Source organism: Anarhichas minor, unplaced genomic scaffold (genome assembly GCF_050575085.1).
Source record: "Anarhichas minor isolate MPS153535 unplaced genomic scaffold, ASM5057508v1 ptg000087l, whole genome shotgun sequence".
Lineage (NCBI taxonomy): Eukaryota > Metazoa > Chordata > Actinopteri > Perciformes > Anarhichadidae > Anarhichas > Anarhichas minor.
Genome location: NW_027466533.1, coordinates 1603461 through 1630334, shown reverse-complemented (window position 1 = coordinate 1630334; position 26874 = coordinate 1603461). Strand labels below are relative to the sequence as shown.

General features: G+C 43.2%; 2 protein-coding genes across 2 annotated transcripts; one reads left to right on the top strand and one right to left on the bottom strand.

The window, feature by feature from the left end:
* The first annotated feature begins 695 nt into the window (after positions 1-695).
* Positions 696-5278, top strand: dnajc15 (DnaJ (Hsp40) homolog, subfamily C, member 15). Its single transcript, XM_076081835.1, has 6 exons — positions 696-836; positions 2932-2983; positions 3224-3297; positions 3483-3559; positions 3689-3759; positions 4747-5278. Exons 1-6 carry the CDS (start codon positions 729-731, stop codon positions 4815-4817), a joined length of 453 nt encoding a protein of 150 aa, XP_075937950.1. The 5' UTR covers positions 696-728; the 3' UTR covers positions 4818-5278.
* A 75-nt stretch (positions 5279-5353) lies between these two features.
* Positions 5354-26364, bottom strand: sestd1 (SEC14 and spectrin domains 1). Its single transcript, XM_076081834.1, has 19 exons — positions 26106-26364; positions 23835-23904; positions 23622-23730; positions 22546-22636; positions 22331-22444; positions 18232-18345; positions 18003-18097; positions 17843-17898; positions 15756-15821; positions 14978-15135; positions 11433-11555; positions 10373-10567; positions 9909-10023; positions 9644-9812; positions 8787-8868; positions 8487-8609; positions 8151-8342; positions 7829-7932; positions 5354-7079 (listed from the first exon to the last, which is right to left on the bottom strand). Exons 2-19 carry the CDS (start codon positions 23902-23904, stop codon positions 6812-6814), a joined length of 2244 nt encoding a protein of 747 aa, XP_075937949.1. The 5' UTR covers positions 26106-26364; the 3' UTR covers positions 5354-6811.
* Positions 26365-26874: the final 510 nt, after the last annotated feature.

Below are 26874 nucleotides of genomic sequence, written 5' to 3'. Positions count from 1 at the left end.
GGGCAGAACTTGAAATGGCCACTATCGCCACCACGAGGCGTTTTTGCGATGGCTCCATTTCTGAAAATGTTCAAGATTAGATTAGAAAACTTTACCCTAGGTCCCAAACTGTTCAAGTTTTGTGCTTTTATGAAAATAGGGCACATTATTTTCACATATTACATCAAACATTCCATCAGAAACAAACTTCACAAAGTTAAGTTCATTCTGATGAGAAATGTTATTGTTGTTATTCATGTAATATCATTTTAAAGCTCTTTTTTGGAACTACCCATGCATAGGCACGTCAGATCAATAGGAAGTTTGCCCTATTGCAGCATTGGAGGTCAAATTATGTTGTCCTCAGTGTCATTAAAATGTAACTGTTAGATAGAATTTTGTCTAAGATTTACATTGATATATTACTTCATGATATCCTGTGTAGGTTACCCTCTATGCTGGCAAACAATATGGAAAAATTGTAACAATGGAGTGATGAAAAGGGGAGCGATAGCACATAGAAAGCTACCATTGCTGCAATGTTATCACACATTTTTTACCACTAGGAACCCTGAAAAACTGGCAAAAAATCAGGTTGCATTGAGCTCCTGAAACTCCCAAAGATGCTGGATACTAGACAGGAAGTTACTTAGGGCTTCGCATTTCGGTCGTTGAGTTTTATTTTGAAAGTTTAAAGCGGATGCTGTATCGTTGAATCACGTGATTTTGACATTCGTCGTTGAAGCAACATGGCGAACGCCAGTAGAGTGACCGTTGACGGAGGAGACATGATGCGATACGCTGAATATTCTCCTAAAACGAACCCCAGGAGCGACACAGATACAGACAGACGACTGGCAAGTATTTGTTTTCCCGCTGCAGGCCTTTGTGGAGTGAATTAAACTAAACCAGGCTGGTTTGTACCTGCTAACGTGTGTGTTACGTAACCTCAGTGACCGCTAACGTAACGGCACGTCACGACTGTCGCAATAGCGCCAGGTGTATTAACTAGCTAACTTACTACAGCTAACTAGCTGCTAAAGCCCCTTTTAATAGTGGGTCATTTTGTGTTTTTTTATAATTTTTTTTACCGCTGACCGATGGTTTAATATAGCGTTACGTTTTTATCTTTTAGGACAAGTTGGTACACACAGTAATACTAACGTTACTACTAATGAGAAACTTAACATGATTAATGCCTTTTGAATATCGATTCAGGTGAACGTCCTGCCATTTAACTTAGCTAACAGCTACCTCCATGTTGCATCAGGTACTTAACATTCTTTTTATTTTGCATATTACTATGCCTAAATCAAAAGATGTTACCCTGCGTGCACATACGATGCTCACCCTGCAGTATGTATATATATATAACAGTTATATAATACGATTGTGGATAGATCTATGTTGTACTAACGTTTCTTATGATGGAGAATAACTCTTCACAAGGGATAGAAACACCTTTTTTTTTTGTGGAAAATAATTCATAATATTCATAAAATTGAGGCGTCTTCATGACTTTAATTTCGATAGCTGCACAATCTTTATAGTTATAAAATCATTCGTACAACTTATTGACACAACACAATCTAGATGTGTTAAGTCACTAAATATCATCAGTATGGCACATTATTAAGTAATCGTAGAGGCCAAAATGGAAGAGATCCTGAGAATAGAAAATATAAACTTGGCAGAAAAAAAGCCTTTGTGAAAATAGTTTTCTTAAAATCTAAATAGGAAATGTAGTATTCCATTGGAATTCCATCTATTTACTTGCTAATTGAAGTACTCATTAAAGCAGGGGTCACCAACCTTTTTGAAACTGAGAGCTACTTCAAGGGTACCGAGTAGTACGAAGGGCTACTTATTTGATACAAACTTCCTTAATAACAAAGTTGCACAGATCACCTTAATAATAATAATATATGTGAAGAGACTGTTTGATCACATGTCAGTTAATTATTCCTCACAATAATTATTAAGAATGATTTCCACAACAATGATGGTATAGCTACACATATATATATAAACATGCAACTTTTATTTCTGTTAATCTGTTTCAACATTTGAAAGTCAGAGGAATCACATCTCTGATATTTTTGTATCATCACATGATTAAAGCCGGTTACTTTTGCACATAGCGCCTGCTGGTGAATGATCCAGTGGTAATGTAGAAATTTTGCGAAGTCTGGGTCACCTTTGCATTGCGCAATGAAGCCTGCATGCCGGCCCGTCATCGCGGGAGCCCCGTCTGTTGTCACCGACACCAGCTTTTCCAACGGTACCTTTTTCTCAACGAAGAAACTAGTAACGAGTCTCGTCTATATCCGAGCGGGGGATCCGACCCTCCGAGGCGCGCGAGCTTCTTCAGGCGCCCGCGTTCAAACCTCTAGTCTGGGCCTTTTCGGTCGGATTGCGTTGCCTCGCCTCTTCCCCCGCCACCCCTGAGTTGTTGCCCCGCGGCCTGTTCCGAGGATTTACAGACCTGACGACGGGGTGCGCTCGCGGCGCGCGTCTGGCGCCAACGGGAAGCGCCCGCCATTCGGAACCTGAAAACCTAGTGCGCTGCGGCGGCCTCGTCCTGGCTGTCCGTCGTGCGCCTCCGGGTACCCAACTCTCTTATGACAAGAAATATTGTCATTTTAAAATCTACACTAATGCAAGCGTTTTTGATTAAAAAAGAACAGCAACTACAATTTTAGACGGAGCTCCAATGGTGACTAGTGCTATTTTTAGAACGTGTCTCGCGGGCGACTCACGTGGTCCCTGCGGGTGACAGGGTGCCCGCGGGCACCTCTGCATTAAAGTATACCAAGTTTTATTGGAGCACTTATTTTCTTTTCCACAAACAATCGCTGACAAACGATTATCCATCAGGTTTATTTTTGTAGACCGTGGCTCGCTGCTCTCTCTTTAAGAACCTGTGTTGTGTGACGGGTGTTTTGTTGACAGGGAGGGACTCTGATCGCAGTTGGTCTCGGTGTGGCTGCTGCAGGTTTTGCGGGTAAGAACAGTTTGATATAAGATCAGTAATTTGCCAAGATAACATTATCTGCATGTGCACTATTCTTTTCCAGGTTTCGGCTTATTTTCACTCATTGCTAAAATGTTGACCCCTTCGTGCCGTCTAATTATATTTTTAAGTGAGACTTTTCCATTCAGATTTCTGCTTTGCTTTTGTTGCTCCCTTTTCATTTAGAAGATGTGTTTGTCTTTAAACTGTTCCATGAATGTTGATCCACAGGCCGCTATGCATTCCAGCTGTGGAAGCCTCTTGGGCAGGTCTTCTCTGAAACCGTCAGGAAGATGCCCTCATCCGTGAGTCATTATTTCACCTCCTGTACATCAGCCGTGATGTTTACCATCCAGACCTATTCCTGTTTGTTTTTGTTGTGCACGTTGTAGGTGGTTCAAAGAAACTCTTGCGATACCTCAGAAAAGAATATATAGAGAAACCTCTGGAAATTGAAAATCAAAGCTCTAGTCCTGTTCTGTCACCACAGGCTTTCTCGTCGTATTACAAAGGAGGTTTTGAGCAGAAGATGTCCAAACGAGAGGCCAGCCTCGTTCTCGGCATCGGGTAATAAGATGTGTTGTGGTTTATATCTCTTAAATGTTATCTGAAAGTCCTTCAGTGTGTGTGTGACTCACTGCTCAGAGTAACGGGATGATTGCTCACATAGATGTATTATTTGTTTATTTTGTCCAGCCCAGTCAGCACTAAGGCCAAGGTACGCGAGGCCCATCGGAGCATGATGGTCCTGAACCATCCAGATAAAGGTGAGCCTAAACTCTGACCGTCAAAGTGACAGAAAGTCAGATGTCTGTAAGACTGCAGTTAGCGCTGTGCCAGTGCTGGAGGAAGGTCTGGCTGAATCCCTCATAATTCTGCACTAAGGGGGAAGAAAAGCCACCCTGGGTTGTTAGTATTTATTAAAACCAATCAAAGTAGAGGGAAGTTGTTTTGGTGGAACATTTGCACGTGGTGAGGCGAGTCCTGGCATTGATAGCTTAATCCGTGCAGAAAAAAAAACTTGCCACACAATCTATACGATACGACTTTTACTGTTTAAAAAAAGACAAACCTAATTTGATCATTGGTGCCCTAGAGGTGAACCCTTTCTATACTTGGACTCTGGAGCTCACTGGACGGGCAAAAATGTGTCTGTTAGACAGTGAATGTTGTAAACATATCCTTTGTATACGTTTACAACTATCCACCGAAAGAACCAATGGCAGGCAGTCTACATCCCGTGAGTCAGATTACATAAACTGTGACATGAATACATGTAAATGGTCACAAATTCTGCACAATCTGAGCAGAAACTGTTTATATAAGTTGTTCATGCATAGTTAAAGTATCTGATGGTGACAATATGTAACTTTACAGAATAGTCTTTAGGGCTTGACATATACATTAGAAATCTGGCACATGTAGGCCTTAATAAAAACATGAATACAAAAAAAGTTTTGTTTCCCATTTGGAGATCAAATACAAAACAACACCCAGAGCGGACATACTACACATACACACTTTAAAATGAGAAAAATGTGCATGACGTAGAGTTAATAGAGAAGAAATAAATCCGTAAGTAGCCTAGGCGTCGTACCAGAAGGTGACATGTATTTATTGCTTTTATAAGAAGGGTTCTATGTCCAATTCCTCATACTGACGTATCACCCAGTGACCCGGGCCAAAGACCTTGTGGATGGTTGAGTGTTAAAGGAGTGATCACGGAATCAGACTGTTTGTTTGTGTGTGTGCAGGCGGGTCACCATATCTGGCCGCTAAGATCAACGAGGCCAAAGACCTTTTGGACAAGGAGAACCGGCGATGACCTGCACAGTTAACGAACACTTTAAAGATCTCCGCTCTGTGGCTCTGAGCCAACGTCAACACCAAGGCATCCACTCCGGCTCCTGGAGGCAAAAAAATCTGTTTCCTTCTCAGCGTTATTTATCCAAAGTTAATTTGTCAACATTGTGAACATATAAATATGTATGTCAACCAAGGGTGAAGGTTACTGCCTTGAAATGTCTTCACACATTCCCATGTACTCATTTTGAATAGTTTAGGTGTTACAGCTGAGGGAACGTCTGGGTGAACAGTCGCCCTCTAGTGGTAGCTGTTGTACATCAACAAGAAACAGATTGTATAAAGTGTACAAATGGAAGCATGTGAAGCTAAAATGTAATGATGTAATCTATTTAAGGAGCAGGACAATGTTGCATGTCCATGTTTTAACAGTTAGTGTGGAAGTGGTGAAACACATTTTTTTAAATAAACTATTTGAAAACATTTACAGTTTCATTTAGAATGAGTGACTGTGGTTGAGTGAGCTTCAGACAAATAACAAAAAACACCTCGGACAGCAACTTTAAAATGCTTCTTTATTTAGAGGATGATGTCATATGTATATATTATTGGACAGAGAGCAAGACGCAGTATTTAGCGGTTACATTTACAGCAGCAGTTATTGGTCAAAAACACCAACCAGTCACGGCTTTGCTTAAAAAAAGTGAAAATAAATAGAAAAAGGAATCTGTCCTTTTCTGATTTCAGTCTGGATCAGAAAAAAGCGGCACAGGTTTGATTTTCACGTCATGAAGGCAGCGAGCTTATTTAGAACAGCGAAGTGGTCAGAGCCTCTGGGTCCTTGAAAGATGTTAAGCATCATGGAAACACTAATGTTACAACTACAAGTCCCACAGACCATTTCAAGAAACGTCCAGTCAGCCGAACTCGAGTTGAAGTGAATCTTCTCTATAAATCAATCTCTTCCTCCTTTCTGTGTGTTTCCACTCGAGTATTCATTTGGTTAAATCTGTAATTGCCAAGATACAGAGTCCGGGAGAGAAAAATAATAAATTTGTGCACATAATTCAATAATCAATGCTCTAAATTGAATACATTACATTATTTGGCCAAACTCAGGCAACTTAGTTTGTTACTTTTTTCCGGGATATATCCTCGGGTCATCCTCATCCTTTGGTCTTAGAAGGCAGAAATAAAATATCTTGTTTAAGGTGCAACATGCTGTGTCCCCACATTTAAAGGGGAACCATAAAGTTCAACTTCAAAGGAAGACTCAATGTAGGAACTTCACTAATAATGGAAATGTTTTACTTTAAGCCGGTTGGATGTTGTTGCTCTTTGGGACTAGTAGCTGTCTCCACAAGTTGCTATGCTTATGCTCATTTGTACATGTCATTCAGCCCGTCACCTGACGAGTCTATGGTGCTGCACACCTGATATACTGTGGCTCCGCCCCTTCCTGTACAGGCCAACGAGTTAATCTTCTGTTGGGGGAGGGAAATAAAAGGGGGATGAGGAAGCAAGAAAGCCGAGAGGTCGGGGGAGGCACAGACAGAAACCTTGGTAACCGCGGTAGCACCATGGAAGCTCCACCCACTTAGGTAAACAAGTGGGAAAGGCATGGGAAGGCATGCTGGGAAAGATGAGGTGGCGTTAGCTGTACATTAGAAGAATTCTTATCCAAATATTATTTCACAGTCGAGCCGTCGTCAACAGAGCATCCAGAGATATGAATATTAATAATTCCAGTATTTTACAGTTCTACCGGATGGCGTAACGGCATAAAAACAGTTGGAGGGCGCTGTTTTCCCAGAGCAGACGGCGGTAGAGCCCTCTCAGTTTCTGCTGATCGGAGTGACAGGATCACATCCAACATGTCTCCCATATTTCAGGAAGGGTAAGCAGTGAGGCTGATGGAAAGCTGCTGGGAGACAGAAGCAACCGGTCGCAGGTTTCGATGGAATTTAATGAGCTGCCTTTCGTTAATGAGCTCCGTTTAACGCCGACAGCAGTCCATTAGCAGTCCTGCGTGGTCCTCTCCAAGTCTTCATCCTGCTGCCCCGCCGCCGCCGCCTCCTCCTCCTCCTCCTCCTCCTCCTCCTCTTCTTTCTCGCCGATCACGTCCAGCCGCGCCTCCTGCCCGTTTAGCACCTCCTCCTCCTCGTCATTATGAAGCTCCACCTCCTGCAGCTGCAGCCGTCGCTCCTCAACCAGCAGGAGGCGCTCCCTGACACCCTCCGCCGCTGCCGCCGTGTCGCTGGGACTCCCGAAGTACTGCTCGGTCCTGAAACAATAAGGATTTTGAGTTAGGAGTCTGTATCATATGAAGTGTGTGTCACATTATGGGGACTCACCTCCTGAGTGGGCACGAAAAAAAAGGTGATTGAATTTTAGGCTTATAAGCAGCGATAATCAATATCTCTATATCAACAATGGCTCACATGACTACTTGTAATCGAACCAGGGGAGTTGCCGTTATGTGGCACAACACTAACATTCAGCTACCAAGGCACCGTGCTTTAAGCGGCTTTCAACCAGAGACTCTTGCCGCTCTCATTGCAGCTGTTTTCAGTTACAAAGCTCTAAAAACCCACTGTACACAACCTGCTCAGCACCAAACAGCTGACAGACACAGTTAGTGAACACAGTGTAGCATTTAGCAGCTACAGAGCCAGATGTTTCCCTCAGGAGTCGGTAGAGACCAAAACAGCTAAAAGAGAGGGAAAATTGGACTTACATTTGACTTAAAAATCCAAATGAATGCTAATGTTGCCCCATATATATATTTGTCAATAAACAGCTGTTTGCTAACACGTTCCCGATATCCTTAAACATAAAAGGTGAATATGTTAAAGGTGATAAAGCTGCCGGCTCAGACGTCGCCATGTTGAGAGCTGTGGAGCGGCAATCGAAATGCTCCCAATCTCTTATCTTGTCCCTTTAAGAATAGGGTTGGAGTTAGGCATGTAGTGCTTAGTAGTGTTTAGACTCCAGGGAACGTACGTCAGTGTGTGTGTGTGTGTGTGTCCGTACCCATCGGGAAAGATAACAGGCAAGGTCAGTCTGTCCAGCAGAGTTTTCCCAGAAGAGTCGACTTCATCCAGAGACTCTGGGTCCACACATTCCTGCTGTAACACCTGAAACACAGTAAAAATCTAACTTTCAACATCTGTGTAGCTACAGTGGTGTGCCGGGGTCCCTGTGCGACGTTGATTATAGCTGCTTCCACTGAAAAGACCACCAACAAGTGCCCCGACTGCACATGCCTTTTTAAAAAAATGTTTACTGCTGCTGCAACACCTGAGACATAATTTTTTTAAAATGGTGAGGTCTTTTCTCTTTCATCCCGTCTCACCCTCTCGGCGGCGGTGTGGAAGTTCAGGGCCAGCTCCAGTCTCTGCTGTCTCTCCTCAGCGCTGACGCTGAACTGCTTCCAGACTCGGTTGAGTCTCGGCAGAGTGTCTCCGGACGAGCGCGTCGTACAGCGCAGGGACTGACAGAGGACGACGGTCGCCTGCAGCAGCTGACGGCCGTAGTCGTACGTGCTCTGCAGGAAGAGACGGGAAGACGGAGACAAACAGAGAGTCCGTTATCATTTTCAGCATCAATTCGTTATTTTTTCCGACTCTTAGAGTTGACAGTTTTACATTTATTATTTGAGTATCCTAAGAGTTGTCTGGAGGTGTCTCACCTGAGCGACGTCCACAAACTTCCTGTGTTTGTCCAACATGATCCTGGTCTCCTGAGAGTCGTCGCCCAGTCTGACGTGGGTCTTCAACAGGGCGTCCAACAGCTCGCCAAGCCACTCCACTGCCTACACACACACACACACACACACACACACACACACACACACACACACACACACACACACACACACACACACACACACACACACACACACACACACACACACACACACACACACACACATGATTATCTCATCAATACAGGAAGTATTGTCGGTTGTGTTGTTGTTTTTGTGTCCTACTTGTAAAGCATCTTCTTCACATTTGAACAGCTGGACCATCTGTAGCATCTTCAGCCTCCTCACATCCACCATGTCCTCACACCTGAAACACACACACACAGGCTTCATTCACATATCCTAACTAACAGTTTGTCGCGCCGCTATCGGCCCCTAGAAGCTGCAATGTCCATTACAGCATTAATATGAAAGAGTTGGATAAAATGAACGACATATTGAGGATTTATCTATTCTCAAGTGTTTCACCTGTAGTGGAGCTAAAAATGTCAACTTTCTCCTGAGGGAGGGGGGGGCATTAGAGGGAAAGTCTTGGTCACATTCAAATTGAATAGAGTTCATCCTCTGAGGAGCAGGAATGACATTGGAAATTTGATGAAAATCTGACCAGTGGTTGTATACTTGTAGTTGTAAATGTGTTTTACTCCGTGCAACATTAGCATTAGCAAAAAGTCCTACCACAGGACCTCAACAGGTAGGGAGGAAAATGTCTGCAATAGCTTTAACAGTCGCACAGTTTGCATGTTACATACATAAAAAAAATTGAGAGTGACCCCATAAATGCATAATCTAGAAACAAAAGTCTTGTTTCCCTTTCAAGCTTTTACTTTAAAACCAAAAAGTTGTATACAAATAAAAATTTGATTGATCAACTATTGGTCTTAACGTACAGTAAAAATCGAAAGACTCCTGGGAGCTGTAGTTGTGGAATGTAAGCAAAATACTCCAGGTGCCTAAATCTGATCATCTAGTTCAGCAGTAGACACACATTTTATCTAAAACAATTGAAGTTTGTATCATGTTCAAGTATCATCAACCCCACGTTGCTCCCCGCTTTGAACAGAAAAAGAAAAGACAGCTACCTCTGCTTGCGGAGCTGCATCTCCTCCATCACGGTCTGGACGTGCTGAGTGTTGTCCTGCTGATCCCCAGCTGGAGTCTCCTCCGCTTCCTCCAGAGGCCACGGCGGTTGGGTGCACATCTGCTCCATTAACAGCCCCCCCTTCTGACGCAGAGAAGCGAGACCTGCCTCTGCACGGATAGACGTAGACGCACACACTTCGATTAACGCCTCAAAAAAGCATTATCATTTCAGAGGACAAGCTTTATCATTCGTAGAGCACGGACCGACAGTCTGCAGCTTCTCCTCCAACAGCTTGAGGTTTTGTTGAATCGAAGCTCCGTCAGATGGAGCCACGTCAGCACAGAGCATGCCCAGCAGGCCGTCCAACTGCTGGGACAACTGCAGAGGGGGACACAGAGCTTTAACTGTTCAGAATAATTAACATGCACTTATATTTTCATGCCACTTGATCCACATTCGGATTCATCATGGAACATTCTGGTTTTAGTTTGTGGAAAGAACAACATGTGATCCATCAGTTTACCTCCTGAAGAGCAAATCTTTTTCACTTTTGATGGGGCTAGCAGTTTCTCTCCATCTACAGTCTTTGTGCTAAGCTAGGCTAAATAGTCCCGGACCTATCTCTGTACTGGATGTGCAAAAAGTTCCTTTTTTTGGAGGCTGTTTCCAGTTTGAACATCCAGCAAGCTTATGCAGAGTGTGTGTGTGTGCGCGTGTGTGTGCTTACCTCCTGTGTGATTCCATGGAAGCCCTGCGCCGCCTGCAGGACATTCTGTCGACCCTCCAGCTGAGCAGCCTGCTGGTAGCAGACGTCGCTCAGCTGCTGCTGCAGCGCCTTCAGCTCCAACACCTCCTCCTCCTCGCCGGCACTGAGCAAGGCAGCGATCTGCTGGTTCAACTCCACATACACCGCGAACCACTCCTGTACAGAACACACAGACCCAGAATGAGCCCGACACAATACAGAACTAGCATACACTTTTTAGGTACACCTAGCTAAAACTTCTAATACGACAGTCATGCAATAAATGCTGCTTTCATTAAGGTTAAGGTTGAATTGTGTGGGCAATTTACTGAGAAAAGTTGCTAATATTTAGTCCACTCTGACTGAGCGGTAAAATCTGTAAATATACCATGAAAAGGAATTTTCAAGAGGAGAGTTTGACATGTTAGGAAATAAGTTTATTGGCCTTCTTGCTGAGAAGATCGAGACCACCCTCAGATTTGTGAGTCCAATGTGAAGTTGGAGTCTGGAAACAATTAGCTTAGCTTAGCATAAAGGCCGGAGACGGTTTGTTTAATTTGAGTCTTGACTGTAGGGTGTGATCTCTCCTGGCCAAGAAATGGAAATGGTCCTTTAATGTTTGTTGAGTCGATTCAAGGGATATTGCTGTAAGTCGGCCAACAGTGATGAAGATTTTAAAAAATGTCATCCAACATTTATTTTACCGGTATATTCCCATTGAGATTTAAAGTCTCTTTTACGAGGGACTCACGGCCAAGACAGCAGCATAAAAAGTTGCACATAAAGGCACAAACAACAGACTTTTAGTGAACGTTTTTTTATGCTGCTGATGGTATCAATCACTTAAACCCCAACATGAAAGTGTCATGTGAAATGCATTAAGAGTGAATTTGTTTCTGGCGGACTTCTTCACGGTCAAAACTCTACTCAGATCTGTATTTAACCCCAAATCTGATTCATCAATGTGCTTGTCACATGATGACGTGTGTGTGTGTGTGTGTGTGTGTGTGTGTGTGTGTGTTTCCTCGATGCGTTGCATTACACTGTGCTGGCTCTCGATCTCCTCGTGTTTCTGCTGCAGGGCCTGAGCCGCGCGCATCGAGTCCCCGATCGCCTGCTGAGTCTTCAGCAGCTCTGAACCTGGACCCTGCAGCCAGGTGACCACCTGAGATGAAGAGGGAGAGAAAACACACAACACACACTGAGTGATATGCTTTAGAGGGAGCAAGTGGGAGACGCCGGTCCCATTCATTTTCTCCCCTCCGACTCATAGCTGGAGCACTCGCACGGTTTGGAAACCAGGGCTCAGAAACTGAAGCAGAATATGAATGAACTCAACCACCATTAATTCAGTGTGCCTTTGTGGCACAAAGGCAGTAAAACTGCCTGTGCCAAAGCACACCGACTGTAATCCTGCGGATTTAATAATAATAATCTTTATCCAAAAGTTTGGCGTGCTTCTCCTCACACAGCGTTGCCAACAGCGGCGTGATCGGGAAGTGTGCTATCTATTTTTCGGAGAGATTCGCCCAGCGGTTTCCCCAAAAAAACAGAGCAAAATTTCTCCATTCACTTGAATGGGGTTTCGGCGTGAAGAGAGCTAAAAAACCACTTAACTTTGGGCCCATATTGACTAGCCGTACATTAACGTAGAAACATGATTCAAAGTTTAAAACGTAGACAAAACGCTGCACTTTATTGAACCAAATGGACATTTTGATAGCTAGCACAGTTTTCATGAAGTCACAGATTAAGTTTCAGGAAAATTTTGGGTCCGTTTCAGATTTTATAATGGGTGTGTATTGCACGGCTCGTTAAGAGCTAGAGTGAGAGCATAACTGTCAGAGTGGAGCGGAGCATGAAAATATTCTGTGATTTTTCCAAACAATTCACTCTTTATACACCATTTTTGGCCCAAAAGCTTGGAAATGTTGTGCTTACAGACTTACACATTTGGCTCAAAGAGCCATTAGACTCCATGTTAAATCTGACCATTCATTTCTCAAAGAAAGCAGACGGTACCAGTTTTGTATATTGCTCTGGAGCTCACATTTTTAACACCACAAACATAAAAAACACATTACTGCATTTGGCAGAGTCTTATCTTTCTCACGGTATCCATATTTTGGCACTCAGACTCCTGCCAATTTGCTAAAAACCTCCTCTCTGTCTGTCTGTATCTCTCCGTCTGTCTGTCTCTCACTCAGTCTCTCTTTATGTCTCTCTCTCTCTCTCTCTCTCTATCATACAGTCATTCAGGTCTTAGATATTTTTAGAGAACCCCCCCCCCCCCCCCCTCCCATTTCAAAATAAAAGCCCCAGAGAGTGAATTCTAACTGGAATGCTTGTGATGAAGCCTGTCATTTAATAACCTCTGTGTTTGTGTGTCAAACATTATGAATATGTCTCCTCTCCCCCTCTCTCACCCACTCAGTCCCAGCCTTTCAAAATAAAAGCCCCATAGAGTAACTGTATCTTAACATGAAGCTCAGAATGAGGTTTGTACAGAAATGATGGGAGCGTCATCATTTCCAAAAGCATTTCCAAAGGCTTCTCAAACAAAGATGTATATGTCCAGTACAGAAATGACGGGAGCCATTTGTGGACTGTCCATCAGGAATACAAGATTGAATCCAAGAGTATAATCTAAAATGCAGAAAAGAGAAAAGCGATATATCAATCGAACCTCAACGATACTACCGGTAACATCGGCGTGTGTAGCCATATATTACGACGTCTTCGGGCAGTAGAAGCCACACTGTCAAAATTTCTTGCGAAATTTTCTTGTTATATTATTCATATCTGCGTGTCTCCTACTGTGACGTGTGAGAATGTGTACTGGGAGACGTGATGGCGATTGTGAGGATCTCCTTCGGCCTCAGGAAGTCTGAGGTGCAGAGCAGCAGAGCGACCAGCAGGAAGCCCTCAGCCTCTACTCGTCTGTCTGTGATGCTATCAGATGCAATCAAACATGATATCACGTCATATCATTTACTGCGAGGTACACTGTCCATAAATCTATTCTTATGTAAATAGGAATAAGTACCAAAGTCACTTTTCCTTTTTTTTTAAAATAAACTACGTTTTCCACAAATAAATTGACATGTTACAGTGACAAAGTGAAATCGGAAATCGGAAATCGGAAAACATACAGAACTCATCAAAGTATAACTTAATTTATGAATTGGGTATTAAAGAGGCATTCCAGAGATTTAGCACTGCTCTTTCAGGAGACACAAGAAGTACATTCTAAAACAGGAAGGTCAAAATCGAAGCAGCAGAAGAAGAAACTATGAGTCAAGCTCCAAGAAACGCTTGATCCTACATTTCCCAAAATGCAACTCTTACGATAGACCCTCTCGACCTAGTAAATGCCCGCACCTTTCAAACACCATGCCCCGAGTTTGTCACGCCAGCAGCCTGTTCAAAATGTGAAGTGTCAAGTCTGATCTGAGACAACTTCAAGTGTGAAATTGGTGGACTGGCCCTTTCAATTTTACCGAAATAAAAAATGGGGAGAAAAACGCATTGTGTATCTTTTCATAGTTTAAATAATGTATTTACTCATTTCATTTAATTCTCTAATACAACATGTTTGTGTTTTACATAATATTTACAATGTATATTACAGCTATTTGTGGAAAAGTGAGTGTGCCTTGTTTAGTAGTGACCCCGTGTTTTATGTTTAAATTCTTTAAAAAAATAATTCAGTTAAAAAAGCTTTTCTGTGTTTGTTTATTGCAAAATATAAATACACAATGATCTAGTCATGAGTATTTCCTGTAGTACTATACAGTGCAGTATTACCTAGAATGGTCATCCAGATGTGTGTCAGTAGTATCATGATTTAATTGTATTTATCAGGTCAGTGATGCCTTAAAGAGCGCACACACACACACACACACACACACACACACACACACACACACACACACACACACACACACACACACACACACACACACACACACACACACACACACACACACACACACACACACACACACACACACACACACACACACACACACACACTTCGATCCAGAAGTAGGCCACCCCCCCTGCCCAACCTCAAATCCTCCAGGCTAGCGACTGACACGGTGCGGTTCCCATGGCAACCCCGGGCTCATCTCCAAGACAGCGGTGTTACCCAGCAGCCCCTGCGGCTGCAGGAGCCCCAGTAACCACAGAGGAGTCTACTTCTACAGAAGAGCTGCTCGCTGATACCGTTTCAGAGGGTCAAAGGTCAAAGTCTGGATGATAAACGAGTCGGGACAGGACTTTAAAGACTCAGGAGGCTACTGTAGCAATGTATGTAGCATACATCGTTTGTCTACGTGTGAACTCGGGGAAACAGCTAGTCTGGCTCTGTCTAAAAGGTTTTTAGAAACAATTCCACCTACCATTAATGTCTCAGCCATGTTTTAGTCTCGCTGCATTTTGCAGAAAAAAAACAACCCATCATGAATCATCCCCAAGGTTGAAAAAAAAAAGAAAACGAGATTCTGGCCAATATATGAAATAAAACAGCATTTTGACACGTGATTCAGAGATGGAGACAGAGAGTCACAGCTGTGTGTGTGTTACCTGCATGACCTTGGCGTGGATCTCGTCCAGCTGGGTGCGTTTGTTTCGCTGCCTGCAGAGCTCCTGGTATCTGGTGTACTGCTCCCTGAGCGAGTCCAGCAGCTTCATCACCTGAGGCTGAGCCAGCAGCTCCTCCTCCATGGGACACCAGGCTGGACCTGGAGGTCAGAGGTCAGAGACGGGTCAGGCGTGAAGAACTGCGCGGGGGGGGGGGATCTCTGGTCTGATCGTACAAAGTGGTTCCTTTTCAGGACATTAAAAGTTTGTTTTCTTTAAACCCCTTGTCTGAGAAGAGGTACCTTTTTTGGAGTGATTTAGACATCCATCACTCGTACGTCTCATGAAAATGGTCAAATATGTGTGGACACTCACAGGCTGCATGCTTATGTGTTTTGTTGAACATGTCATTCTAAACCCACGGGCCTTAATCTGTTGCTATAGCAGCCTCCACTTGCAGGCTTTCCACCAGATTTTAGGTAACCAGGCTCGCAGGGATTTGCAACCATCGGGCCTCAAGAGCATTAGTGAGGTCCAACACTGATGTTGGGTGATAAAGTACCAAGGACTGTAGCAGTCTACGCAGCACCTTCATCCACTGCGTCGTACTGTAGTAGAAACTCTGGAACAACTGAATGATCTCTTTCAGCTGTTCATCTCTGAGAAAGAAAATTGCACAAAACGATACAAAAGACATCCACTCATCCATTCATTCCTCCATCTGTCCGTCTGAGCTCGACTAACACAGTGACACCTGGATGACTGACAGCCGCTTCCTCACCTCCCTGTCCTCCTCCCTCTGAGCCGTTGAAACGCCGCTGCTGCAGCTCCGACAGCAGCTCATGACCTGCAGACAGACAGACAGACAGACAGAGAGGGGTGGGGGGTTGAGATTTAAAAGCCCGTTATACAAAAAGCATCTGAAACAATAACGTGTCAGTGTTTGTGTACATGCTGCAGAGGGAGGAGGGTGGCACCACAAACAAAGGCCTCCTTTCACCTTCCACAGACACAGGCCGCTCAGTCCAGTGAATGCAGCCATCCATCGCTCATCCATCCTCGGCGTCTATTTAGCTCCAGGTCTTGGTGGCAGCCGACCAACTATCCAAGACCTCTTACTCTCCACCCACATCGTCATCATGCATTTTACAAAAATTGGCAAACAATGGAATCTATATATACAACTTGTTTCCAAGTGTTACGAATGTTGGAAATAAAACAGAGGCTCCACATAACATATATATTAAGCTATTCACAGTTTTACAACCTCTACTTACAACCTTTCCTGTCCTCTCCTCAATGCACTGTGCTCAGCAGCCTGCAGTTTAGTGGAAGTTTCGCAGAATTTTTGTCAAGTGACTCTTGGTCTCAGCAGAGTTGATCATGGCTTTGTAGTTGCGCAGAATTTATTGTTTTTTAGAGGATCTGGTTAGAGCAAAAGGTTTATTCGGGGCGAGATTTTAAATGAGACGCATAGAATAAAAAATATTTTGGTGAAACATCACAATTTTAAGCTTAGTTTCGTTTGCTTTTAGTGACAGAAGCGTTTGTCACACAGGATGTGTTAAAGGACTGTCAGAAAGATGAAAATCTGATGATGATGGCATTTTTTACAGTTTCTGGCTATGATAAACAGTGCAATGTTGGCGATTTTTTAAAATAAAACATGCTTTTTCTTTCTGCCGGCATATTAACTACCATCCTAAACCAATTAGCAAGGAGTGCAAATGGGTTATAAAGCCTCCAGCAGCATTACATCGATACTGACTAAAAACATGGGCAGCTGGTGGTGTTGGAACGCACTCCATACAAATGATTCAGAGCGACTATCCGTACAAACTCGTAAACTGCTCAAAACTAAGTTAGGCATCTAATGTTATCACCAAGATCCTGACAACTTAAATGTTACTCTGTATTTAGAATCAAATATAGCCTGGTCTTGTCTAGAAAACGCTAGATAAGAGTTGTCTGTAATATAACATATTTTGACCCCTATCAGCAGCTATAACCCCATCATTTAACTATTCTACTATTCTTATTTATCTATACTATTCTTGCATTTCTACATACTTAATCATAAATGCCATTTTCAGTATTATTATTTGCAGTTCTATATTTTAGTGCACATAATTTACAGATTTCTCATTTAGATTTTTCCATATGTTTTGTTGTTATACTGTGGATTGATGCACATATTTTACACATATTTTCTTATAATTTATCAGTTAAATATTTATATTCTAGAATGTGAGCAACTGTAACGTAACCCTAATTTCCGTCCGAGGATCAACAAAAAGTATTTCTGATTCCGATATGTATTTATAGTTTCCTTGCCGGAGAGAGGGAAGTTCTTCCTGAAGCTTGCCGCTGTATTTATAACACACACCTTAAAGAAGGCCGCTTCATTCAGCTGTGAGTGTGACTACAAACAGAGCTCACTCTGTCATGGAGTGGGAGGTTTGGCTGCTTGGATGCACGATTCTTTCAGTCACTACCCAGAATTCCCGACAACAAGTGAGAAGAGCTGTGTTGACAGTAAGACAATAAGACAATAACTCTTGTCTTATTGACAATTGTTGTTTAAGTCTGGCTTAAAAAAACAGTCAGATGTCTATTTGAACATCGAAAGAGATTTTGCTTGCTGTGATCATTCCTCCTGTTCATACTGGGCTGTAAAAATAATCCCCTCCTAAAGTGTTTTCAATGTGAGTGACGGGGGACAAAATCCACTGTCCTCATTTTTATGCGAGAACACCCTCTTTGTGTTTCCCAGTAGCGCTGCAGTGGAGGCACAGTCTCTTAAAATCGGTCTCAGACATGAGGGCAACATGTCTGAAAGGGGTTAAAAAGAGAGGCGATGATATTTACCGGTCTGAAGGACAGTCTCGGGGTCGACAGACGGCAAGAGGGCGCAGTCAGCTGATCTGAGGACAGAAAGACACACAGCTCTGACTGTCATCTGTCTACTGTTGGTGCACTTTAAACTGTAGCTCTGTGTGAGTGTGTGCGTATGTGTGTGTGTGCGTACTTCTCCCTGTCCACCGCGCTGCCCTTGTCGCTGTCATTGATAATCAACAGCTCGTCCAGCAGCGACGTCGACTCTTTGGTGAACTTCTCAAAAACCTGCGACAAATGAAACAAACGTCAACAAACGGGCCAAGACCTGGAGCCAGGTTACCATAGCAACAAGCTTCCTTTTTATTTTAGTTTAGTAAAAATATCAAACACATGGATTTATTCAAAATAAAAATACTGACCAGTCTCTTGTTGAGCCAGTCGTTGTGGTCATAGTCCAGACTTCCCCCAAAATCGTCCGTCAGCTGACAGGGTTCAATGTAACGAGTCAACTTATTGGCCGACACCAGGATCACCTGACAGGAAGCACAGACGCCAGCACTGAGTAAACTGTTTATCTTTAAGGCCCAATCAATGTTCCCCCTAAAGCCTCAGACCCTCAGGGACTTACTGACGTCACCTGGTAAGTGGTTGAGTGTGAGAGACTGTGAGGGCTTGAAATGGTGTAAATATGAACGGGACAGCACTTTAGTGCAACTTATCACTTTACCATGACAACAACAAATAAGATCTATAATGTGGGTATTTATTTTATACTTTGTACTCCCTGATTTGAACGTCTTCCAGACTCTTTCCTCACAAGATGAGAGGCAACTTCAAATAATCTATTCACTCAATTTTGTCAAAATAGCTTCAATGACAAAATCAAATATTTGATGAATAAATAAATAAATATCTGATTTCATGTTATTTTTGTTCCATCTTTAACCCTTAATGTTTCGGAGTACATTTAATATAACAGGCTGAACACCCGTGACCCGTCCTCTTTGTTTACGTCTCCATGCGTCCACTGGTTACCCCGTGTTAAGAGTCACATTACAATGATTTGTGGGTAATTCCCTTCGGCAAAGTCTGCATCTAATGCTGACTTATGGAAAAGGTTCACAAAGGGCTCAAAATGTCTGCGAGAGACTCAAACACTCGATGATTTGACAGTGGGACAAATCCTGTAAATCCATAAGGGTGGAGATTGGGTTTGGGCCCACATGTAAAAGAGACACAGACTGTCCAAATACCCGCACTACCAATGATCATGATTCAGCATGATTACAATCAAATATTCACATTAAGTGTGATTCCTATTAATTACACATCTGAGGGGTTTAGAATGTGTGTGTATCAGACTATCAGAGCTGTGAAATACAAGAGTTCTGAAGGAAAATGAAGAACGAGTCATTGAAATGACAAACTAACCCGACGCTTGTGTTCACCACAGACCTTATTTCAGGCATCTAACCAACAACACACACAAAACACCATTGACGTCCAGACGAGGGAACCGGAGTTGCAACAATGCTGAATCATTTCCAGGTTTTAGGAATCATTCCTGCACCACCACTATAGATCTACATACGGAGCAGGTCCTCATCCCCGAGCCAGCCGCCATGTTTCTACAGTAGCCCAGAAGGGACAAACACTGGCTCTAGATAGGGGCTCATCGCGATCTCACACTTTTGCGTCGGCCACCGTAGTCTTCCTGCATGCTTGGCACACGGGAGAAGTTTGGGTTGGATGCTGATCATCAACCTCACCGCCAGACGACGACAAACCCCACACACTGCACATTTTTATATTTCTATACATGCAGGACAGTGGAGATGATGAGCGTAGTGAGTCATTTCTATTCCTATGTCCCCGGAAGAGGATGAGGGATGTGAGGAGCCACGTCAGGCGAATGGAAAGCACTCCATGTGTGCATGAAGCTGTGATGCAGCTGGGACACACAAACAAAGTTCCCTACACTTTAGAAGAACGTTTTGACACGTAAATCAAAGTTTAGGACCATTCTTAAGACGGTTTCTAAGACGTTTTATACCAGCTGTTCACAGCAGCGCTGATCACAGATTACACAGATCAGTTTACCAACCCAAAGGAGTTCATGGATCACAAGACGCACTTCTCCTTCAGCCTCCCAGAGCACATTCTAAATCTGGAGATAGAGAGCTCACTGTTCATCAGCAGCCTGCGAGCTGATCTGGATCAGGTTTTTACAGAAGTGTTTTTTATTTGTGCCGGTCTGCACATTTGATCCTTTCCTATTATCACTCAATAACGCACTCTGACCTGCACTCGTGTTGAGGGACAGCTGGTAGAGAGCCGTTCTTCCAGCTGTCGCTGCAGCAGATGCTGTCGGAGAAATTGGACTCTACTCAGTGTGTGTGTGTGTTTATTCAAATGTTAGGTCAGACTCTAGAGCAGCTGTGCGACACACACCCCACTGTGACATACACACACTCTCCATAGTTTAGATGAGTCACATTTCAACACTGTCACCGGAATCTCCCTTCCAGCAGCTGTGTGTGTGTGTGTGCGTGTGTGTGTGTTAAAATAAAGTGAAGAAGAAGAGTTCTCGAACACATTTAAATAACAAACTCAATCCCAGCGCGTTATCTATCGAAGCACCTCAATCCTACAACCATTAAACTGCTGCTGTTAACGAGCCGACTGTTAAATGTCGGAGCGTCTTTGAACGCACTAAATGTCTATTATGAGCGGCAACTTTACAAGTTGCTACACACCCACCAACTTGCTCCGGTTACCGTGGCAACAACTATAGAGCTAACATGGCTGCAGAAATCTGGGTCACAGCGACTACTGATCTCTGTCAGTAAAACCATCTGTTTCAATAGAGAGGGAGGTTGGCCGGTAATCACGACGCACAAACGCTCACTCACTCACACACACACACACACACACACACACACACGCCATCGACCCCGGCTCAGGTTTCCAGCAACAATAAGGACAGTTAACAATGCTCAAGGTTATCATAACTGGCTCAGTTTTTCTCTCTATTTGATATCAGCTTAACAACACAATGAAGTGCGTGTGTGTGTGTGTGTGCGTGCGCGCTTTTGGACCAAAATATCGTCACAAGAGCAAAAACTGAAAATACAGACCGTATGTTTGTCTCTGAGGTTATCGCAAAAGTTGGATAAAACTGGGTTTTCCACACTGGTTCTTCTGGTTCAGAACGGCTATAAACACGGTTGCCTGTTAGGCGTGGTGGGACAAAAAGTCAATAATATGAAGCCCTTCACTATCTGGGGAAAGGAGGCCAAAGAGTGGAGCAGAAGATTTCTCAACAACTGGCTGAGAAGTGAGGAATCAGCACACGGCCGAACCAAGCGGTAACCTCTGGTTCTGCCAAGTGAAGCCAATGCTAAAGAGTCTTAAAACTTGCATCCTCTCTACTGACCAGCAGGGGGCGACTCCTCTGGTTGCAAAAAGAAGTCAGATTGTATAGAAGTCTATGAGAAAATGACTACTTCTCACTTGATTTATTCCCTCAGTAAACATTGAAAACATGAGTTTATGGTCTTAATCTCTAGTTTCAAGTCTTCTTCAATACAGCATGATGTTCATTTAGTAAATTATGGTCCATTTAGAGTCAAATAGACCATAAAGCAGGGTAAGCTTTAGTACTTCGCAGTCCAAATATGGTGACTTCCATTCACTGGTTGCAAAAAAACGGGATGGCGACGAGTAAAATGCCAAATTCGAGGCTTCAAAACGGCAGTCCAGAAACCAATGGGTGGAGTCACGTCCACGTCTTTTATACAAAATATGAGCCAAACAGTGCAGGAAACATTAAAAACAGGTGAAATATGATTATAGAATAGAGATCATAATGCGTGCAGTGGAGCCAACACCCACTTTGAGACACCAACAGGGTCGGCGGTCCCCAGAAAGCACTTTTAGACAAAAATAATGTAAAAGAATTGAATAATATCAGCACCATTTCTTCCACTGTTGTCAGTCCCGGTTTACTTCCTTGTACGTTCTTAAATCCATCCAATAGTTGCGATGTTTAAATCTGGACCAGCCAGCAGACCGACATTGCCGTCTTTAAAGCCAGGCCGCTAGCGTGGCAACAAAATTACATAGTTGCTTTTTTAATGACAAACTGTATATCTGCAACGTTTCAATTTGTAAAAAAAGCAGAAGGAGAAGCCTCACAGGGTTCAGAAAAGTTCAGGTCAGGAAAACCAAATGTGACAGGCTGTTAAGTTCCCACAGAGGGAAAGGCAACCAACACAACAACTTCAGGTTGACCAGGGAAGATTCTCTGGACTGTGCCTAAGCTCAATAACAGCTTTCACACTTCGACATACAGAAATCTCATGGAAAAATAGCCTCCGATTGAGAAAACCTTTCGTGATCGTTTGAAGTGAAAATTATGTTTGACAGAAAACCACAAAGACCTCAAAATCATTCCAGTGACCTCTCGGCGCCGGAGAGGGAGCGAATAAAACTCGGAACGGCAGCTGAGAGACTCACCTCGAAGCCCAGGCGGTCTTTCTCCTTCCAGAAGCAGAAGTGCGTGACCTTCTTGTCCCAGAATTCATCCGGCTTCACCACGCAGACCAGCGACACCTCGGCTGGAATCACATTCTGAAACGGCACCAGCAGCATCATCGTACTCGGCTTTGTCACAACACGAAAGTCATAAAGTCATTCATGTCATCACTGGGATCCATATCACGTGTTCGTACCTGCAGCATGAGCACCACAGTCTTCACTATGTTCCACTGAGACTTCCGTCCGTCCACGATAACGGTGAAACCCCGAGCCTTACACTTCTGACTGAGAGAGAGAGAGAAATGTTATAAGCATTTTATAAGACAAGTATATTACTCAAACTATGAACAACACTCACTGACAGGGTTTCCTGCTCATCCAGCATTTGGGCTGCACATCCAAACTGACTGTATGTGAATTAAGATTAAGTGTGAAGGTTACTTCAGGAGCGTCAGAGTGGTGCATTCATGTCCACTTACTTAGATCTGAGGAATGAGTTCCCAAATCAGAAGTTAGCTTGCGAATGCAATGCCGTTTTATTGCTGGCTCTTCCGAATACTAGCAGACTACAAACCATACCAACAAGGCTCATTCAAGTTCATTACAACTTTGGTGTTATATTTGTACATTGGGAAATAATTTCAGTTACGATAACATTGGACTCAAGCAGCTGCTGTGTTCTCGAGTCATCACCGATATGAACCGCATCCAGAAGTAGAAAAATAAGACTTGAAAATATGGTGTTGGCCCGAATAAAAGACTTTTTGTTTGTTCTGGAAATTATTATTAGAGTGTAACACCAGCTCCTACAGAGAGTGTTGTCGATTGTAGCCTTGATGCTCCTTGTTTTCATGAAGCACAGTTTGACCTACAGGAATTTCAAACAGCGTGTGTTATGTGTTGTGGAGGAAATAAATTCCTGACAAGTGCTAACGAGTTGAAAGCATCGGACGACATCTTTACTGCAGAAATAAAACGGGGAATAAATCACTTGTCAAGCTGCCATGGGAACTCTCATCGCAGGGAAACTTTTCCGACCGATCGGAGAGAGTTTTTATATCTTCACAAACAGCTGTTGGAAGAGGGAGGGCTTATCTAATAATCAGGGTCGTCTGATGTTCGGGCCAAGACGAGGTGTAATAAACTGGAATCATCCTTTAAGCCCTTTAAAGTACAGCTGGACATGCTGGATTCAGACGCTGCCTGGAGACAAGATACAAAGATACAAAGACCCAGCAGCTCCTCAGCGACGAGTTGACTCCCAACATACCTGGGGATGCTGAGCAGGTAGTCCAGTGTGGCGCTGAGCTCCTCCATGCTGGTCTGATCTGAACTGAGAGGGATGGTCAGGATCAGACCACTGCGCCGGTCTTTGCCCCCTGAAGAGAGACAGATGAGTAGATTACTGCAAGTACACTGAGATTATAGAGTCCTCACATGTAGACATGATATATCATGGTTTCTGTGTTTGTGTGTGTGTTACCTGACAGAAAGGCCAGTTTCTTCTTAAGGATGGGGAGCATGTTGGTCGCTTCCACGGTAACGTTGGACATCTGTAGACAGATGCAAACACAACAATTAAAAGGAGGAAGGTTCAAATTGTATTCATTTAAAGTCTACCTTAATATGACATTCACAATACGTACACTGAAACTGTTTTTGGTTGCTGCAATATTTCCTCCTGTAAAACACCTGTCTGCAAGTCAAGTCACTAGTCCACAATCTCAGTCACTAGTCCACAATCTCAGTCACTAGGCCACAATCTCAGTCACTAGTCCACAATCTCAGTCACTAGGCCACAATCTCAGTCACTAGGCCACAATCTCAGTCACTAGTCCACAATCTCAGTCACTAGTCCACAATCTCAGTCACTAGTCCACAATCTCAGTCACTAGTCCACAATCTCAGTCACTTGGCCACAATCTCAGTCACTACTCCACAATCTTAGTCACTAGGCCACAATATCAGTCACTAGTCCACAATCTCAGACACTGGTCCACAATCTCAGTCACTAGTCCACAATCTCAGTCACTAGTCCACAATCTCAGTCACTTGGCTACAATCTCAGTCACTACTCCACAATCTTAGTCACTAGGCCACAATATCAGTCACTAGTCCACAATCTCAGACACTAGTCCACAATCTCAGTCACTAGTCCACAATCTCAGTCACTAGTCCACAATCTTAGTCACTAGTCCACATGCTCAGTCACTAGTCCACAATCTCAGTCACTAGTCTACATACTCAGTCACTAGTCTACATACTCAGTCACTAGTCCACAATCTTAGTCACTAGTTCAGATGCTCAGTCACTAGTCCACAATCTTAGTCACTAGTCCACAATCTTAGTCACTAGTCCACACTCTTACTCAGCAGCTCACAGCTGCGTATGCTACCTGTCTCTCACTGATCAGATGACTACTACTGGGTCACCAGTAAACACGGTAGCAGCATAGACATAGACAGACATTAAATTTCCATTGTTTCATCATGTAACGATAGATACTGGTTTATATACTAGTTTCCTATTTAACACTCCGAGTCAGATGTTGGTAGGTGGATTTTGTTACTTTAGGAAAGAGCCATGCTAGCTGTTTCCACCTGTTTCCAGTCTTTATGCTAAGCTAACCGTCTCCAGATTCATATTTGACGACAGACATGAGAGTGTAGTCAAACTTATCATCGAACTCTAGGCAAGAAAATGAATAACCATATTTCTAAAAATGTTTTACTATTCCTTGTGAAATCTTTCAGGATGACTGTGCATTCGTTGTTTGTATTGCCTTTTGTGATAAATAATTATTATTAATCTTTCTGCTCAGTTCATTCACAGGTTATAATTTGGGACACAGTAGCCGGTGAACCACCCTTTGATATTGTACATGCATTGAACCATCATTTGCACTTTAAACCTCCTTTTAAAAACATTGTTTATACTTCTACTGTATTTCGTATAGTGTGTGCTTATATAAATAGTATAATTATACTATGTTATACCATATCTATGTTAGTATTGAGCATTTCAAACTAACTTTTTCTCACTCCCATCCTGGCACACCTTTGGGTGAGATTCAAATACTGGACTTAATATAATTTGCCACAAACATTGACTTATCTCTTTATCTAAGCATTATTTGGGACCAATGTTATGTCCCTGTCCCTCATGTTTGCATCGTTTCTTTTTCTGATCATTCTTTGATGCTATAATGTTATTACAGTTGACTTATTAATAAATGAAACAAAGCGTTTTTTCCCCCAAAGTTCAACTCTAATTGTTGCTGTTTACTTACAACCAAGACACTTACTCCTCAGGGCTTTAATATGTTGAGCTTTTTGTGTTTACTTTTATACTGTTACTAAACATTTGTATTGTTTGTTTCCATTATTTGATACGAGTGTTATTATGATCACCATTAGTCGTATTATTAGTGGTAATAAAAGAGTGTGGTTACTGCAGCACCAGCCAATCTTGCTGCAGGGCTTCATCTTCATCCTCCTCCTCCTTCTCCTCCTCTTCCTCCTCCTCAGCCAGCCTGCCTGCCTGCGGCCTGGCTGCAGCGGCAGGACGGCCCGGCACGGCTCGGTTTGCCTCGGCTTGGTTCGGCTCGGCCCACAGAAACAATGACCTACATTCAGCGGCTGCAGACTGCGGCTGCTGCGGCTCTGACCTCCCTCGCCTCAGCCTCGACCCACACGCAGTATCGACAACTTCGGGATCGATCAACAATATGTATCGATCGGGCGGCTTTTCTTACCTTTTAGTCAAATTTGCAGCATTATCCTGTCCCGGTTTTTCTCTCCCTGTCCTTCTCCCTTACTCCTCCCGTGTCTTTCCTTCTCCTCTTCCTCTCCTCCTCCTCCTCCTCCTCCTCTTTCTCCTCTCGGGCTGATTTGTCAGCGGATGGTCAATCTGCTTTCCATCAGACGCAGAAGATCCCAGTTTGCTTTCCGTTAGCTTTGAACAACAGTGGAAACACACAGGGAGCAGGCGGTGGAGCTCGCGACTCTGCGCAGCCTCAGTGAAGCCCAATAAAAAAATACGATTTCCGGTAAAGTGACTTTCCAAATAAAAGCCTGGAGGAGCCGCAGGTTCCGCACGTTTTCAATAGAGAAGCTGGACGACTGAATATCATGCATAATATATCTAATGGGAATTTTCAATTACATGTCTTATCCATATTTATATTTGTTAACAATTTGTTCGATTTTTTCCCCCCAATATGTTTTCTTCATGTACATATTTATTTATTATTTATTTCAATCCATAATGTTTGGTAAACCATTTTTAAAACAGTAACATTTTAAGTGAACTTGCATGCATTAAGATGTTTTATGTTTGAGCTTGTGGACCGATAAAATGTATTTTATTGTGGCTTTGCTTTTATTGTGCCAGACTGATTTATCTTTGTTATATGCTTCTGTTTTTGCATGTGTCAATTAGTGTCTATGCAGTACAATGTCATCTCATTTAGTCTGTATTTCGAGACTGTATCTCCCATTCTATTGCTTTGTATGTCTAGCATG